Raw genomic sequence first — 17,862 nt, 5'->3', positions numbered from 1 at the left:
GAATATACCAACTGGCCAGTAAAAAATTGTATAGGTTATTGTGTTTCACTTGGTATCTCTCCAGTTGTGCCCATAAATTGCTTGCTGGTTGGAGGAACCAGGATTTTAGGTTGGCAAGGATTGTGGCTAGATAATCTTTAAATCACCACATGTCCAATCCCTTCATCTCTTTGAGAATCACTTTCAAACAGCAGGCTACAGTCTCTTAATTGAATGTTAACAGGGATCAAATTAAATCTTAGCCTGAAAAAAAATAAAAATTAGACTGCACAATACCATAAACATGAGAAAAAAAGAAGAGGATCAAAAATAATCTTCCTGGGGAAAAAGATGAACATTTCTCAGGAAATTGTATGCACTCTGATAATTTATATATACTTACATGTGCCAGCTGAATAATATTTCATAAGCAGAAAGTAAGAATATAAACGTACCGAGTATCTATTAGGAGATTACTTTGATTTACAGTAAAACCAGGGAATTATCTTCTGGCAGTAAAAGGCTCCGACGTCAACTTTACTTACAGGGTAATTGGTACTTTTCAGCTTCCAAAATTCTATGATTGTCAGACAAATATAATATTGGCATAAACAAAAAAATTAAATTCAGGGTTTAAGGCTGAATTAGATCCAGCACTGACTGACACACAGATGTCCTCCAGATGATTATCTGGCCATGTACAGACCGCTGAAATCAGACAGACGCTCTTCTGCAAACTTCTTCTGGCCGAGTACGAACTCTTGTGACTGGATACAGATACCATGTGCCGCAGCGTGCTTGCATTCACTACACAGGAACACATATACATTTGTGTCCCTAGAAAATGTGTCCGTCCTCCCAATTGCCTCGTCATGCAATATAACAGGGATATGCAAACTGTGGCCCACCAGCTGTTGCAAAACTACAAGTCCCATCATGCCTCTGGGTGTCATGCTTTTGGCTGTCAGAGTCTTGCTATGCTTCATGGGACTTGTAGTTCTGCAACATCTGGAGGGCCACAGTTTGCATATCCCTGCAATATAAGCTGAAGGTATTGTTTTTTTTTGTGAATGTATGATTATTATTTTTTTGTATGAAAAATATTTCTTTAAAAAAGGGTAACTCCGCTTTCATCCAAAATAAAAAGTAAATAAAACATAGAACCGTGGTGGTCAACTTTCTTGATATGGGGATGTGGCCCCCAACATCACCAAAGGGTCGAACATAAAATTCAGCGATCAGAGACAGCAGACAGACCACAGGATCTAGTCAGAGACTATGGGCAAGATACAAGAGATGGTCAGAGACTGCAGACACGATACAAGAGACGGTCAGAGACTGCAGACACGATACAGGAGATGGTCAGAGACTGCAGACACGATACAAGAGACGGTCAGAGACTGCAGACACGATACAAGAGACGGTTAGAGACTGCAGACACGATACAAGAGACAGATGAATATAATAAACCAGACCCTCTTTTTCAGAATCAGTATCTAAAAGGTCATATGGGAACAATGGGATTTTTGACTTACCGTAAAATCCATTTCTCTGATGTTCATTGACGGACACAGCTCCTAATCTTCATAACCACTGGGTTATACTGCCCCCTACAGGAGTAGGACACTTGGCAGAAAAAGAATGTGCTATAGGTACTGTACTCAGTTTAGTTTCAAGCAGTGTCAGAAGAATTACAACTCCACAAAGGGGTGGGTGCTGTGTATGTCAACGAACATCAGAGAAATGGATTTTACAGTAAGTCAAAAATCCCCTTTTCGCTTTCATTCATTGACGGACACTTGATCTTCATAACCATTGGGACCTCCCAAAGCAGTGTTAAACATGAGGGGTGGGACACAACAAAAAAATTCCCAAGGCTAAACAGTAGCCAACCAAAACAACTGAAGTCAACCTGAAAAAAACAATACACCCTCAAAGAGGATCAGGTAATCTCAACAGTAGCCTGCAAAACCTTGCGGCCAAAAGAAGCATCCGCAGATTCCAAAACACATACAGTGTGCCCCGACGACCAGGTGGCCACCTTACAAACCTGCATCACTGACACCTTATGACAGAAGGTCCAGGAGGCACTAAGCGCCCAACTACAGTGCGCCTTGCTAGGGAAAGGAGGAACCTGACCCTTGATGAAATAGGCCTGAATAACCGTCTGTCTGATCATCTGGAAATGGTCGCAGAGGAAGCGAACAACCCTTTCCGAGGCCCACCTGTGAGCACAAATAGTGAGTCTGACTTCCTAAAAGCCTCCGTAACTGCCAAGTACACCCCAATTGCCCGGACCACATCCAATGCATGCAATGCAATTTCTTTCGGTTGTTTAGGCCTGGGACACAGGGAAGGCAACACAATGCCTTCATTAAAATGAAAATCAGAGACAATGTAAGCAAGGGAATCTCCCAAAGGGAGGCTTCTGGAGGACCGAAAGCACCATATTGATGTCCCAAGGTGGCAATGGTGACCGCACAGGAGGAACCAAATGTCAGACACCCTGAAGAAAGGTACGCACCAGGGAGTGAGTGGCCAAGGGTCGTTGCAAGAAGACCGCCAAAGCCGACAGCTGGCCCTTGATGGTACTCAAAGCTAATTTCTGTTCAACCCCTGTTGAAGGAAGGTCAAAATTCAAGCCACCGAGAAGAGGCAAGGATGAACTCCAAGAGACTAACACCACGCAATGTAAGTATTCCCCGTACGATGGTAGATCTTCCTAGAAGTAGATTTCCTAGCTTTTAACAGTGTAGGAATCACTGACTCCGATAAGCCTCTATCCTTCAGTACCTCGCGTTTAACAGCCAAGCCGTTAAAGCCAGCGACTGTAAGGCAGGATGAAGCATTGGTCCTTGGGACAGCAGATCCTTCCTGAGAGGAAGCTTTCATGGACTGTCGGTGACCAGCCGCACCAGATCAGCGTACCAAGCCCGGCCAGGCCAGTCCGGAGCCACCAAGATGACCAGAATCCCTTCTGCCTCGATCCTGCATAGAAGTCTTGGCAGAAGTTTGAGAGGAGGAAAGGCGTAAATCAGACAATACTGACCCCACGGGGCCACCAGCGCATCTGTGGCGTCTACCAAAGGATCCCATGACCGAGTCACAAACCTCTCCACCTTTCTGCTGAGCCGAGAAGCCAAAAGATCCACCCCAGGGATACCCCACCAGAGACACAACTGATGAAACACCCCTGGGTGAAGGGACCACTCGTCTTGGTCAAATGCCTGCCGACTGAAGTAATCCACCTGCCAGTTTTCCAACCCAGGAAAGTGTACGGTGGAGAGGGCTGGAATGAACCATTCTGCCCACCTTAGAATGCCAGCTACCTCCAGAGCCGCCAGGACACTTCTTGTGCCCCCCTGGAGATTGACATAAGCCACGGCCATGGCATTGGCCGATTGGATGCGCACTATACATCCCCGAAGACAATCCGTCCAATTGTTCACACACAGTCTGATTGCTCTGAATTAAAATACATTGATCGGATGTCTGGACTCCTCCAGTGTCCAGATCGCCTGAGCAGAATGTTTGCCGAGGATGCGTCCCAAGCCGGACAGGCTGGCATCCATGGTGATCACTGTCCAATACAAGGGGAGGAAGGATTTTCCCAGATGAAGCGCGGGAGAACAAAGCTACCAGCCGGATCGGATTATCCAGAGACTGCGGGGTCTTGTCCCATTTGGCAAAAATCTCCCTTTGCAGGGACCTCGTATGGAACTGTGCAAACGGAACTGCCTCAAAGGTAGACACCATCAGGCCCAGCACCCGCATGAAAGCATGAAAGAGGGATGACCATATGCTGGAGAGCAGGAGACAAAACTGAAGCCTGCAATTTCTGGAGTTTGTCCAGAGGAAGGAGCACTCTGGCCAAGGTTGAGTCCAGAGTCAAACCCAGATAGTCCAGCTTTGTGGACAGAACCAGAGCAGACTTCTGAAAACTCAGAATCCAGCCAAACTCCCGCAGGAGTTCGTATGGTGATTTCCAGGTTGTCCACCAGAACAGTAGGAGACTCCACTCAAAGAAGGAGGTCGTCCAAGTAGCCCAATACCGCGATCCCCCACTGGCATAAAGCTAGCACCGGGGCTATCACTTTTGTGAAGACCCGAGGAGCAGAGACGAGACCAAAAGGGTAACGCCACAAACGGATAATGGTCCTCTCCCATGGCAAAGCGGAGGAAACGCTGGTGACCAGCACATATTGGAATGTGAAGGTAAGCATCCTTGATGTCGATAGAGGCATGAAAATCCCTGTGAATCAGGGATGACACCACCGTGCGAATGGACTGCATTCTTAACTTCTGCATCCGCACAAGCAGTTCAGCGCCTTGAGGTCCAGGATTAGACACACCTTGCCTTCCTTCCTGGGAACTGTAAACAGGTTTGAGTAAAAACCATGAAATTGTTTCCAAAGTCTGAACCGGGACAATCACCCCTTAGTAGCCTGCGGAAGAAAGGTACTCATCCCCCCTGTGAGACCTTTAATGATATCATCCAGGGTAGCTCCAAACAGGTGATCTCCTTGAAAGGAAAAATCAGTCAAGGCCTTTTTAAAAGTCTGGTCCGCAGACCAGCATTTGAACCACAAGACACGTGGACCACTGACTAAACAGAGAGCCAAACCACTAGGAGACATCCAAGGAGATATCACAGATAAACTGCAGCCCCCGGACCAGCTGGTCCGCCAGCTCAGCAAAGGCAGGGGGGAGCGGTTCTCCCTCCAGGTCACAGCGTAAAAGCTTAGCCCACTCGGTCAGAGTTTGTGACACCAGGGCAATGGTGAATACCGGCCTCAGTGACGGACCAGCCAGAGTGCACATATTGCGGCTACAGCCTCCGCCTTCCTGTCAGCTGGATCCCTCAAGGCCGGGGACTCTTCAACCGGAATCATGGTTGCCTTGTTCAATCTGGAAACTGGAGGGTCCACCACCGGTGAACAGTCCACTTCTTAATAAGAGACTCCTCATAGGGGTAATGCCTAGCAAATCGCTTAGGGACCCCAAGGGGACGCTTTGGCCGTCCCCACTATTTAGCGAAAATAGGTGAGGAAAGGAAACACATTTGCTGCTCTGGATGGCTTGTGAGTGCCAAAGGGAACTTGTGCCTCCGTCGCAGCTGCAGCAGAGTCCTCCATCTTCAAGGTCTCATACACAGATACAATCAGTGCTTCCGCCAGAGGCTTTTCGTGCGCGGTTGCAGATGTGGAGGAATCCTCCTCACTAGCTGAGGATTCCGGGTGCGTGGTTGCAGACCCAGCAGGATGACCCACGTCAGGGGCGGCCAAATCAGATTCAGGATCTGATGAGACAGATGAGGCAGGGGAAGGCAGGGAGTGCTTTTTGCTAGCCGTCGCCCAAAAGCCACCTCCACCGGGAACACAAAGGACTCCAGGACCACCGTCAGTGCATCGAAGGATGGTTGGGGACCCGGAGGGCCCCGCAGCCTCAGAGAGGGGATCAGGTGGGGAGATGTGCTCTAAAGACTCCTTGAGTAACACCAGGGGGATCCCACAAAAAGTGTAAAACACTGCAAAGGGAAAACCCCCACCGCGCTGGCAGCACAACCTGGTCGCCAGGCACAAGCACAGCCCTAGCATATGTGGGGGGGGGGGGGGGTAGGATGGGAGACAGATGAAAGGAGGTGCCTGATGAGGAGGGGAACTCGGGGTCCGACCGTCCCAAGGAGGGGCCCACGTCCAACCCAAAACTCTCCAGGGGGAGAGGGGGGACAGCTACTCACTGTACCAGGAACCAGGTGGGCAACGCTCCAGACAGAACTCCTCGCCATCGCAATGGGGGGCTGTCGGCAAGGAGGAACACTGCAACTCGGTCCGAGACCCAGTCGTATGCGACCTCACGAGGAGGGCTAGGTCACGGCCGACCTAGCGCAGAGCTGAGGTCTGCGTGCGCTCGCTGGCCAGAATGGCGTGATCACTGGATAAAGATTATCCAGCCCATTTCCCAGTCTGGCAGTTGATTGTAAATCTCACAGGAAAAACCAGGAGAAAAAAAAAGTTCTATCTAAAAATAAAAAAAATTGCCAGGACCATAGACCCCAGCAAGGAAATAGGGCCTTACTCCTGACAAGGCAGAAAAAGAACCAAATACCTATAGCAGAGAGAGGGAGTATACCCTCCCTGGGACTTCCCATAGGCGTAGCCAGATTATTTTTCTGCCTAGTGTCCAACTCCTGTAGGGGGCAGTATAACCCAATGGTTGTCCTACTCCTGTAGGGGGCAGTATAACCCAATGGTTATGAAAATCAGGAGCTGTGTCCGTCAATGAACGAAAGAGAAAAAGAGATGAGCAGGAAAAGGTAGAGATCTGCAACAAACTTTGTTAAAATCTCTGCAATGTAGATTGATCATCCAGATGTATTTTTTTCTAATAAAAAAAAAGGAGAGAGTTGACCATGGAACTGGTCAGTTTAAAACAGGGATCTCCAATCTTTCGGACATAACTGACCACTAAATCACAATTTTGAATCCTGCAGACCACGAACATGGATTTTACATGGCTTATACACACACAATGCTCCAGCTCTCTGACCAATTTTTCCTGGATTACATAACTGCCTTATACACACGATGCTCCAGCTCTCTGCCCCTCTGCATTACACTGCTGCCTTATACGCACAATGCTACGGCTCTCTGACCCCCTTCCCCCCCCGCATCACACCTCTGCCTTATACACACAATTTTCCATCTCTTTGCCCCCTCTCCCTCTGGATCACATGGCTGCCTTATACACACAATGCTGCGGCTCTTTGCCCCTCTGCCCCTGGATCCCACTGCTGTCTTATATGCACAATGCTCGGGCTCTCTGACCCCCTCCCTCCTAGATAACACTGCTGCCTTATACACACAACGCTCCGGCATTAACCACAGGTGTAAACAAGCCCTAAGGGCTGTCAGATACGGGTCCATCCTTCTACACTTTATGAGGTATAATCATCTTTAGGTGCCGGTTCACACTATTGCGATGCGGGAACACTGCGAATATACTGCATGTTCCCGCATCGCATCCGCACCACAGGCAGTTCACACTGCCTTATGCGATACGCTGGGGGTGTCAATTTTAAAAGTTAACGACACCCCCAGATCAGATCGCATATCGCAGTGCGATCTGACATTTCGTACAGAATTGGATCGCTTTGGTGTGAACCACCATGTGATCCGATTCTGCTGAGGACCAAAAAAAGGGCCCTGTGCGTGTTCACGGCGATTGCGGTGCGAATTCAGCCGTACAAACTGTATGGCTGAACTCGCACCGCACAGACATCGCATGTGATTTTAGGAGCAGTGCGCTCCGAATCCTATGCGATGTCTGTGATTGCAATAGTGTGAACCGGCACTAAAAAACAACAGTAAAAGACTGGTTCCATTTTAATATAATTTTTTATTCTATTTTATTATATTATATTATATCTTTATAGCATTATTAAATTATATTATTAATTTCATTCTATTTGATCATTATTATTATTTTATGATTATATTTATTGAAATGTGGCAAAAATTAAACACAGAACAGATTTATAGAAAATTAAAACAAAATCAATTTATTAGAAAGAAAAAAAAAAAATACATAAAAATGTCATCTTTTTATATACACTATGGTGAACAGGTAGGAGTATACTGTATGTCAGAGATATAAATAATCCCTCTGACTATTCTAATAATTGAAAGCTCCCCAGCTAGTTACCTACAAGGACTGTCAGGGGGAAAACATCTCAGAACAAATGAGCTCTCAGAGGAGAGACTGGAGCTCTGGGGACTTCTGCTATTTCTAAGGAACGGTTTACAGTCCCATGAAACCTCATCCAACAATCATTGTCTCTTCAGAGCCCTGTACCTGGTCAAAGGACAGTTTTATATTTAGAGAAATTGCCCTTTATTCAATTCATCCCCTTTCCCCTGAGGGCAGCCCACCAGAAATACTACTACTTACCCTCTCCCCAATACTAGAGAGATCTTCTTAGGTTTCCCAGCGAGCTCCTCTTTATAATGTGCAAATGCAATGTGGCCCTAATGGCATACCAATGGGGTGGGGCGCACCCCCAAGGTGCCACACATTTGGGGGGGGGGGTGTCATGAGATCATAGCTCGAGTCATAAAGGTGCAGCTTCCCACTTCTCTGAAGAGACTGCCAATGCTGGTCAGTATCACCAGCTTTATCAGGCTCACAGGTAAGCGGGGCCGGCTGGGGTGACCAGTAAGGTGTAGGGTCCCACAGATCTGGGTATCCTCCGATCTGTGTCGGTCGGGGAGGTTCGGTGCTTGGGCTGAGCTAGCAGTGTTGTAGGGTGGGATGTCCAGTAGCCCCCCCCCCCCTTCTAATGCCCAGGACCCCAAAAGGGGGCAGCACTGAGCCCCGCCCACCGCCCGACACCTGGAGCCACGTCTGAATGAGGCTCATTGTGAGAGGAGGAGAGGTGAGAGCACCGGAGGGGGGCATCATCTCCACACTAGAGACACCGAGTACCGACCTACCCACACAGCATCAACTTACACCCATCTTACACCCAGCACCCAACCAAAATACAGTATCCAGCCTGGGCACACCACACATCATATATGCATGGTGAGTGTGAGAATATGGAGTATGTTATGGGGGCATAGCGCAAACGTTGTCAGAAACGCAGATTTCCACAAACATGTGAAAAATATGCCAAAACATGATTTCGGTGCCAGTATTTTTTTAATGGGGGCAGAAGTCGCGTATTTCTTTGTGTGACACAACGTGCAACGCAAAACACGCTTGCTCAACACGCCTGTCCAAAATTTGGTGCATGAGCTTCTTTAGCGCTGTATAAAGCTGATGCTATATACAGTTCATGGAGTGCTGACAGTCACTGCATCTGTTACAAGTCGCATGACAAGTCGTACCCCATGTTTTCCAATGAGAACCATTCTTATATGTGCGACTTCAGGCCCCATTCACACTTGTGGTACTTGTCATGTGACCAAAGTTGCATGACAAGTCACACCCTATGTTTCCCAATAAGTAACATTCAATATCTGGGCAACCTAAAGTCGAAGCGACTGTAAAGTAGTTCCTGCACTACGACTTTGGTGCGACTCATGCGACTTGAGTACCGTAAACTTCAATGTAAAAACTCAAAAGTCACATTAAAGTTGCACCTGCATGATATACAATGCCTTGCGAAAGTATTCGGCCCCCTTGAACTTTGCGACCTTTTGCCACATTTCAGGCTTCAAACATAAAGATATAAAACTAATTTTTTGAGAAGAATCAACAACAAGTGGGACACAATCATGAAGTGGAATGAAATTTATTGGATATTTCAAACTTTTTTAACAAATAAAAAACTGAAAAATTGGGCGTGCAAAATTATTCAGCCCCCTTAAGTTAATACTTTGTAGCGCCACCTTTTGCTGCAATTACAGCTGTAAGTCGCTTGGGGTATGTCTCTATCAGTTTTGCACATCGAGAGACTGAAATTTTTGCCCATTCCTCCTTGCAAAACAGCTCGAGCTCAGTGAGGTTGGATGGAGAGCGTTTGTGAACAGCAGTTTTCAGTTCTTTCAGCAGATTCTCGATTGGATTCAGGTCTGGACTTTGACTTGGCCATTCTAACACCTGGATATGTTTATTTGTGAACCATTCCATTGTAGATTTTGCTTTATGTTTTGGATCATTGTCTTGTTGGAAGACAAATCTCCATCCCAGTCTCAGGTCTTTTGCAGACTCCATCAGGTTTTCTTCCAGAATGGTCCTGTATTTGGCTCCATCCATCTTCCCATCAATGTTAACCATCTTCCCTGTCCCTGCTGAAGAAAAGCAGGCCCAAACCATGATGCTGCCACCACCATGTATGACAGTGGGGATGGTGTGTTCAGGGTGATGAGCTGTGTTGCTTTTACGCCAAACATAACGTTTTGCATTGTTGCCAAAAAGTTCGATTTTGGTTTCATCTGACCAGAGCCCCTTCTTCCACATGTTTGGTGTCTCCCAGGTGGCTTGTGGCAAACTTTAAACGACACTTTTTATGGATATCTTTAAGAAATGGCTTTCTTCTTGCCACTCTTCCATAAAGGCCAGATTTGTGCAGTATACGACTGATTGTTGTCCTATGGACAGAGTCTCCCACCTCAGCTGTAGATCTCTGCAGTTCATCCAGAGTGATCATGGGCCTCTTGGCTGCATCTCTGATCAGTCTTCTCCTTGTATGAGCTGAAAGTTTAGAGGGACGGCCAGGTCTTCGTAGATTTGCAGTGGTCTGATACTCCTTCCATTTCAAAATTATCGCTTGCACAGTGCTCCTTGGGATGTTTAAAGCTTGGGAAATCTTTTTGTATCCAAATCCGGCTTTAAACTTCTCCACAACAGTATCTCGGACCTGCCTGGTGTGTTCCTTGTTCTTCATGATGCTCTCTGCGCTTTAAACGGACCTCTGAGACTATCACAGTGCAGGTGCATTTATACGGAGACTTGATTACACACAGGTGGATTCTATTTATCATCATTAGTCATTTAGGTCAACATTGGATCATTCAGAGATCCTCACTGAACTTCTGGAGATAAATTGCTGCACTGAAAGTAAAGGGGCTGAATAATTTTGCACGCCCAATTTTTTTAGTTTTTTATTTGTTAACAAAGTTTGAAATATCCAATAAATTTTGTTCCACTTCATGATTGTGTCCCACTTGTTGTTGATTCTTCACAAAAAATTACAGTTTTATATCTTTATGTTTGAAGCCTGAAATGTGGCAAAAGGTCGCAAAGTTCAATGGGGTCGAATACTTTCGCAAGGCACTGTACATGCGACTTGTGTGCAACTTTGTAAAGCACAATCACATACAGTGCATCCGGAAAGTATTCATCGCGCTTCACTTTTCCCACATTTTGTTATGTTACAGCCTTATTCCGCAATGGATTAAATTCATTATTTTCCCCAGAATTCTACAAACAATACCCCATAATGACAAACGGGAAAGAAGTTTGTTGGAAATCTTTGCACATTAAAAATAAAAAAACAAAAAAATCCCATATACATAAGGCTCCATTCACATATAGACGTTTCGGATCGCAGGCAGACCTGCCATGATTCTGCCCGTGATCACGAACCATTGCAAGTAACGGGATGCCCGTGCCATTCCTGTGACTTGCAATGGCACCTCAAATGCGGCGAATCGCTGTAAAATCGCGGGACGCCTGTCGCCCAAAAGAAGTTCTTATACTTTCCCGCGATTTTACCACGATTCATCGGACGACGATTGCGGCAAAGGTTATATTTTGCAAAATAAATATTTATTTCAGGTACTTATATAGCGCTGTCAATTTACGCAGCGCTTTACATATACATTGTACATTCACATCAGTCCCTGCCCTCAAGGAGCTTACAGTCTAAGGTATGTACAGTAATAATTTTTGCTTACCGGCTTTATAAGACACTGCGTTGGTTTTAGCAACCGACTTTTTGTAGCAGAGGTACACAGCTGAGCCCCACTAAAAATAGAGGAAAACACAAACAGTATATGATCAGAACATCTATTTAACAAGCAGTTTCTTGCTATTAATAGCTACAGAAAGCTTTTAAAAGGGGGAAAAAAAAAAAAGCAGCAGACATCGCAGTTCTATTCAGAAGTCACAATTAGAAGGTTTTCCTGGCAGCAGCTGCACAATTCCCTGTAAGACCGGAAAATGCTTAAATCTAAGATGTAAGGTTACTGTTACTTTTCATTAACACGACATTCTCAGACCGTGCAGAGAAAATCCATGTTCTGAATTGTAGATATTTCATGTTCTGATAGAGATATATATAAAGTATATAGAAATAGACCGAGTTGAACTTGTGTCAGTTGTACGCTCTATTCTGCTCAGCCAGATTCTCGGGTCACATTCTCTTGTACTACATTTATATTTCATTTACACAGAGATCACCGAAGGGTCAGCAGTGCTCAACTATAAAAGCACTGAGGTCTGTATCTAATAAAAGTCAAGATCTGTAACAGAATCATCTTTCTGATGAAAACAGAAAGCAAACTTATGGGGAGCTGCACCTCTCAGGAACAGGTCAGGCGCTGACCATCAATATTTGCAGCCGGAGTTCTTTAGAATGGTGCAGATCGTCAGATAATGCTTCAGACGCTCTGGGCATGTGCAGTATGTAACGTCACTCCAGCTGACATCCCGATCAGCTGGCATGGTACATGCGCAGATGGTCGGAGGCATTATTCGACCATCAGCAAAATGCAGAGGGAGAATGTAAATAGTCAGTTTCTGCCTGGTTCTCTGCACACAGCCAAATCGATTCTATTCTATTCAAATCTTTTCTATTCAAAATTTGAATTTGGAATAGGATTATATTGTTTCCATTTTATTGTTTTCTATTGTTTTTTTCTATTCTATTCTTTTATTTTATTTTCTATTCTAATCTATTCCTTTATTTTCTATTCTTTTCTATTGTTTTTTCTATTCTATTCTAATCTACTCCTTTATTTTCTATTCTTTTCTATTGTTTTTTTTACTATTCTATTATATTATTTTCTATTCTAATCTATTCCTTTATTTTCTATTCTTTTCTATTGTTTTTTCTATTCTATTCTTTTATTTTATTTTCTATTCTAATCTATTCCTTTATTTTCTATTCTTTTCTATTGTTTTTTTTCCTATTCTATTCTTTTATTTTATTTTCTATTCTAATCTATTCCTTTATTTTCTATTCTATTTTATTTCTTTATTTTCTATTTTCTTACATTCAGTTCGATTCTTTTTTTTTTTTCTATTCCATTTTATTCTATTCTTGTTTTCAAATTCCGCTTAGAATTCAATTTGAATTTCAGCCGAATTTAATTTCGTTATTTGGGATTCGTTTAAATTAGTTACTACTGTATTTTATTTTCTATTCTAATCTATTCCTTTATTTTCTATTCTATTTTATTTCTTTATTTTCTATTTTCTTACATTCAGTTCGATTCTTTTTTTTTTTTCTATTCCATTTTATTCTATTCTTGTTTTCAAATTCCGCTTAGAATTCAATTTAAATTTCAGCCGAATTTAATTTCGTTATTTGGGATTCGTTTAAATTAGTTACTACTGTAATTCGGAACTTCATATTAGAGATCGACCGATTATCGGCAACACCGATATATCGGGGGCCAATATGCCTTTTTCCAGATATATCGGAATCGTCCCCTGAGGTTACCGATATTGCCGATATTTCGGGAAAGTGCTTGTCCTGGGGTGATGCCTGCAGCTAGAGGCATCACCCCGGTACCGGTGTCCATAGCAGACGGTCGTCTGACTTGTAATGACAACCGACGTGGCTGAGAAGCCGCACGGCTGTCATTACAAGAAGCGGGAGGGAGCGCCCCCCCCCCCCTCCCGCCGCCTTCCACGGCTCACCCGGGTCTCCCGTCCCACCGGGAGACCCGGGCATCCTACCTCCACCGCCGCCCCCGGAGAGAAGACCCGGTGTAGCATGAAGATGTGTCCCCGTGAAAGCCGGTATCCCTGCCGCAAGTGCGCATGCGCCGGTCTCCATGTAAAAAACCAGGAAGTCCTGTCATGACATCACTTCCGGGTACTCGGAGCCGAATTAAAAAAAATGATAGCATTCAAAACTGCCAAACTTGGCGTTTTGAATGCTTTTCAGTGCCGAGGAGGGGTTTGGGGTCTTTTAGACCCCCAGATCCCTCCACAAGGAGTACCTTCAGAAAAAAAAGAAATTGGCATCGGCATTAAAAAAACGATATTGATCGATCAATAATTCACATATAGCCGAATTTCCAAACAACAAAAAATTCATCCGAGTTTCGAATCAAAATTAAAATAGAACCGCATATCTACATATTAAGACATGGCGGCTGTGTCCGTGCAGGTGCATGTCCCAATAGACATCTATGGGTCTCCCAAACACCTGTGCATTCCCTTGCCGGCAAAACACGGCGCTGAACGGGGCACTCAAGTAATTGGGGCCTCAATAGATTTTGTTTCAGCCACAATCCTAATCATTTGCCAACATGAACCCTTACATGGTTTTGGTTAAATAATATTTTAGGAGGATAGACTGCATTTACACCAATGGATTTAGAAGGGTATAGCCATTCAGGGGTATAGCAGCACTGTCTAAAAGAGGGTCTTACCATGCTGCTATTCAGATTCTTCTCCACCTTGCAGAAGGTATGAGGTGGGGTCTCTCCTTTGCTTGGAATGATTATGCAAATATCAGTTACAGCCAAGGAATTCTGGGTCATATTCTCGGAAGCTCTCCTGTAGGTAATGTATGCTTTTTGTGAGGAGGAGGTGCTGCTGCTTATATTGGCAGGACGTCCATAAGGTGTAGTTTGGATGATGTGGCAGCCCTGTTTTAGCCGCTCTTTCCACTCATACAAAACCCTGAAAAAGAAAAAGAAATATTTAGATATAAAGAACACAATGAATTGGTAATCTGTTTTCTCTGTGATTGTTCACCAAATTTTTTTTGCTTGGCCAGGGGGTAAGCCACCTTTGGATTTGAGATGTAAAATAATCCAATATGATCCTGCTTCAGAAAACTAGAGGTGCTGCCAGTGCTGGGACAAGATCATCCAGTGCCCAGGGCAAATACGCAAATAGCAGCCCCCCTCCCCCCACCACCACCTTCATTGTGTGTGAGCTTATGAGGAGGGGGAGAGAAAGCACAGTCTGCTCCTCCTCCCGACTCTATCCTCCTCCATCTGCCACTTCCAGCACCTGGCTGACAGAAGTAGAGATACTGCTGTCACCACTCCCATCAGCCTTATAGTAGAAGGAACTTGCAGCGGCCCGTCCCTTCAAAACATGCTGCGCCCTGGGAAGCCGCCCACCACTTTTCTCGACCCTGGGTGCTGCTTCAGGCTAGATGCCCATCTAGTGGCTCACACTGTGGGTGCTGGCTAGGGAGAGCTCTTCCCAGCTCAGTGCAATAAGTCCAGCAAAAACTATGTCCGAAACACCACACACCAATGCTCCCAACAGTCACTTGAGTAAAAGCAGCCCTAGCCCAGCTCCCTCCAGGCCACGGCACTGATACATTTTGCCATGGCTATGAGCTTAATTATGGACTAAGCCCCGTTAATGGGGTGAAACGCGTCAATGTGCATAGCCTGGACAGAGTACGTTTTTCTCAAACGACTGTAAGGGATTTTGGTGTGTGGCATTTGGGACATTGTTTTTTGCTGAATTTAATCCAATATGGTCAACATACTGCAGGTTATCAAGAAGACTCATGTCACTAAGCTTGTGTGTCTGCTCTTTAGAGTTCTTATGATAAGGCAACGTGTTGTATTAAAGTAAACATGCACTATGGTTGGATTACCCAAAATGAGAGTAAAGCTGTATAACAGGCACCATAATTAGAGGATGTGCCACTCATATACACTCTCTACTTGCCACCTGGGCACTTTCACCCCCTTCCCGCCCAGGCCAATTTTCAGCTTTCAACGATGTCGCACTTTTGTTGACAATTGCGCAGTCATGCAACACTGTACACATATGACATTTTTATAATTTTATTGAGACAGCTAGAGCTTTCATTTGGTGGTATTTGATCACCACTGAGTTTTTTTGCTAAACAAATGAGAGATTGAAAATTAAAAAAAAAAAAAAAAAAAAGAAGGTTTCCTAGTTTCGGTTATAACATTTTGTAAATTATTTTTAGCGGCACTAATGGGCACTGATTGGCAGCACTTACAGTCATCTCTGATAGGGCTGCACTAATGATCAGTGCCCTGATTATGTGTAGATATCCTGTGTGGATTTGTCAGTTATCGGCTCTCCTCACGCGCTGTCAACGTGAGGAGAGGCATGCCGATAACTGCCAAATCCTGTTTACACTAAGGACTACATATCCCATGGTACCTTGCTGCCTGCAAGCAGTGATTCCTATAAGGCTCTGAAATGTGTGACACAGCAGTGCCTACCCACAGGGCATAGTGACTACGTGTGTCAGAATTCAAGAAAGTAAATGCATGGAATCTTCACAGTTTTCACAGAGTAAGTTTTCAAACTTTGAGAGTTTAGATTAACAGGGAAGGCTGGAAATAATTGAAGTGAATATAGGGATTTACATTCTGACCATAGATACACTTTAAAGGAGATGTACCACCAAAGCTCGTTTGGCTGTACATCTCCTATGGATCACAGGAGTGCAATTCGTTCTGTACTCCTGTGACCCATTTAAAGCAGAGAGCGGTCTGAAGTCCGCTCTCTGCTGACGTCACAGCAGTCAGTCCAGGCACTGCGTCATCACGATAATTGAAGTCGGGATCCGCCAGGTGCCTGGACTGACACCCGGCTCAGCCTCTCAGCAAGCAGCTGAGAGCCTGAGCTGGCAGCTCCACGCCCCTCCACAGCTCAGCGCTCCAGTGAGCGAGGAGGGGGCAGAGCAGAGAGCTGCTGACTGACAGTGAGCAGCTCCCTGCTCAGGGAGCTGTCAGAACCGAGCGATCGGTGGTGTTTGATCACTCGGTTATCAAGTGTAGAGGCGCTGGGGGACAGATGCATCGGACCGATGCTGCATGCATGTAGGATTCATGAAAAAAACAAAAACATTCCCAATTTCACATACATCTCTTTTAACGCCATAGAGCTGTCAGACCCATGCACTATCTAGCAGGGGGCAGGAGGACTGCCAATCCCAATGCAGGCCTTCGGAAACATGGAATTTTTACAGAGTTTTCAAGGGGCTCCATAGGAAGATAGAGGGAATGATGCGTAAAAAATACTGAAACCTTTTGTGTCATAAATAATCCTGTGTGAGCCTTTCCCTCTGTGCAGGAACTTCCTGTAATAAAGACTGCTCCCTGCTTCTCTCTCTCCTTGTGCAGGGTGACTGGTCTGGTCTCCGCCCCCTCCTATAGTTCTCTGCAGGTAGCCTGTAGTGGGTGGAATTTGCTCGGCCACTCCCATGACTCTGCTTTCTACAAAGGCTATGTACAGCACAGCGATGATGCCACCACTGCTTTTACAAGAAAATAGCTGGGTCTGCAGACATTTGGTGAGCACTAAGTGGATATATAACCTTTATAACTATAGAGGAATTTATTTAAATCAAAAGGATGTTTTCCGTTGTTAAAGCGGTAGTAAACCTTTCCTTCGTCACCCGGTCTTCCTTCCAGGTTCGCGGGCTCCGGGTGTGTGAGTGGTCAGAGCTGCGATGACGTCACTCCCAAGCACGCAGGTGCTGATGCTCACAGCACAGGACTTATGGCCGTTCCTTCAGAGCGCATGCACCGGTGATGTCGCCCGCTGCATGTACAGTAAATATCTGCTAGGCAGTGCATGTTTAGAAGATACTTACAGTACCTATAGGTAACCCTTAGTATAGTGTGTATATATATTTTTTTTTTCCCCCTTTCGTTCATCAACAGATTGTGCACAGCTCCTTATCTTCTTGACCATTGGGACATCCCAAAGCAGTGTCAAACATGAGGGGCCAGGAACAGCAAGAAAAAATGCCTTAGGCTAAACAGTAGCCAACCAGGTAACATGGGGCTCACTTTAAAAAAAAAAAAACACTACACCCTTAAAGACCAGGTCCTCTAAACAGCAGGCTGCAAAACCTTGCGGCCAAAAGAAGGATCCGCAGATGCCAACACATCCACCTTATAAAACTGTAAAAGTGTGCACAGATGACCAGGTAGCTGCCTTGCAAAGAAATGGTCGCAGCAGAAGCAGCCAACCTTTTTCGAGGGCCATCGGTGAGTACAAATAGTGAGTCTGACTTCCGAAAAGACTCCGTAGCTGCCATGTACACCCTGATAGCCTGACCACATCCAAGGAATGCAAGGCAATTTCCTTAGGATGTTTAGGCCTGGGACATAGGTAAGGCAACACAATGCCTTCATTCCAATGGAAATCAGAGACGACCCTTGGAAGGAACGACGGACAGGGACG

General features: G+C 45.2%; 1 protein-coding gene across 1 annotated transcript in view; it reads right to left on the bottom strand.

Annotated features, from left to right (window-relative positions):
• Nucleotides 1-17,862, bottom strand: part of DENND4A (DENN domain containing 4A) — a 306,249-nt gene that overhangs the window by 188,272 nt on the left and 100,115 nt on the right. Inside the window, exons 3-4 of the mRNA XM_082255258.1 lie at nucleotides 14,091-14,343; nucleotides 11,382-11,451 (exon numbers count right to left, since the gene is read on the bottom strand). Of these exons, the coding sequence (XP_082111384.1) occupies nucleotides 11,382-11,451; nucleotides 14,091-14,343 (323 nt within the window). The remainder of the gene's footprint in view (nucleotides 1-11,381; nucleotides 11,452-14,090; nucleotides 14,344-17,862) is intronic.

Source organism: Pelophylax lessonae, assembly GCF_965119305.1.
Source record: "Pelophylax lessonae genome assembly, chromosome: 4".
Classification (NCBI taxonomy): Eukaryota; Metazoa; Chordata; class Amphibia; order Anura; family Ranidae; genus Pelophylax; species Pelophylax lessonae.
This window is presented reverse-complemented; position numbering and strand designations above follow the sequence as displayed.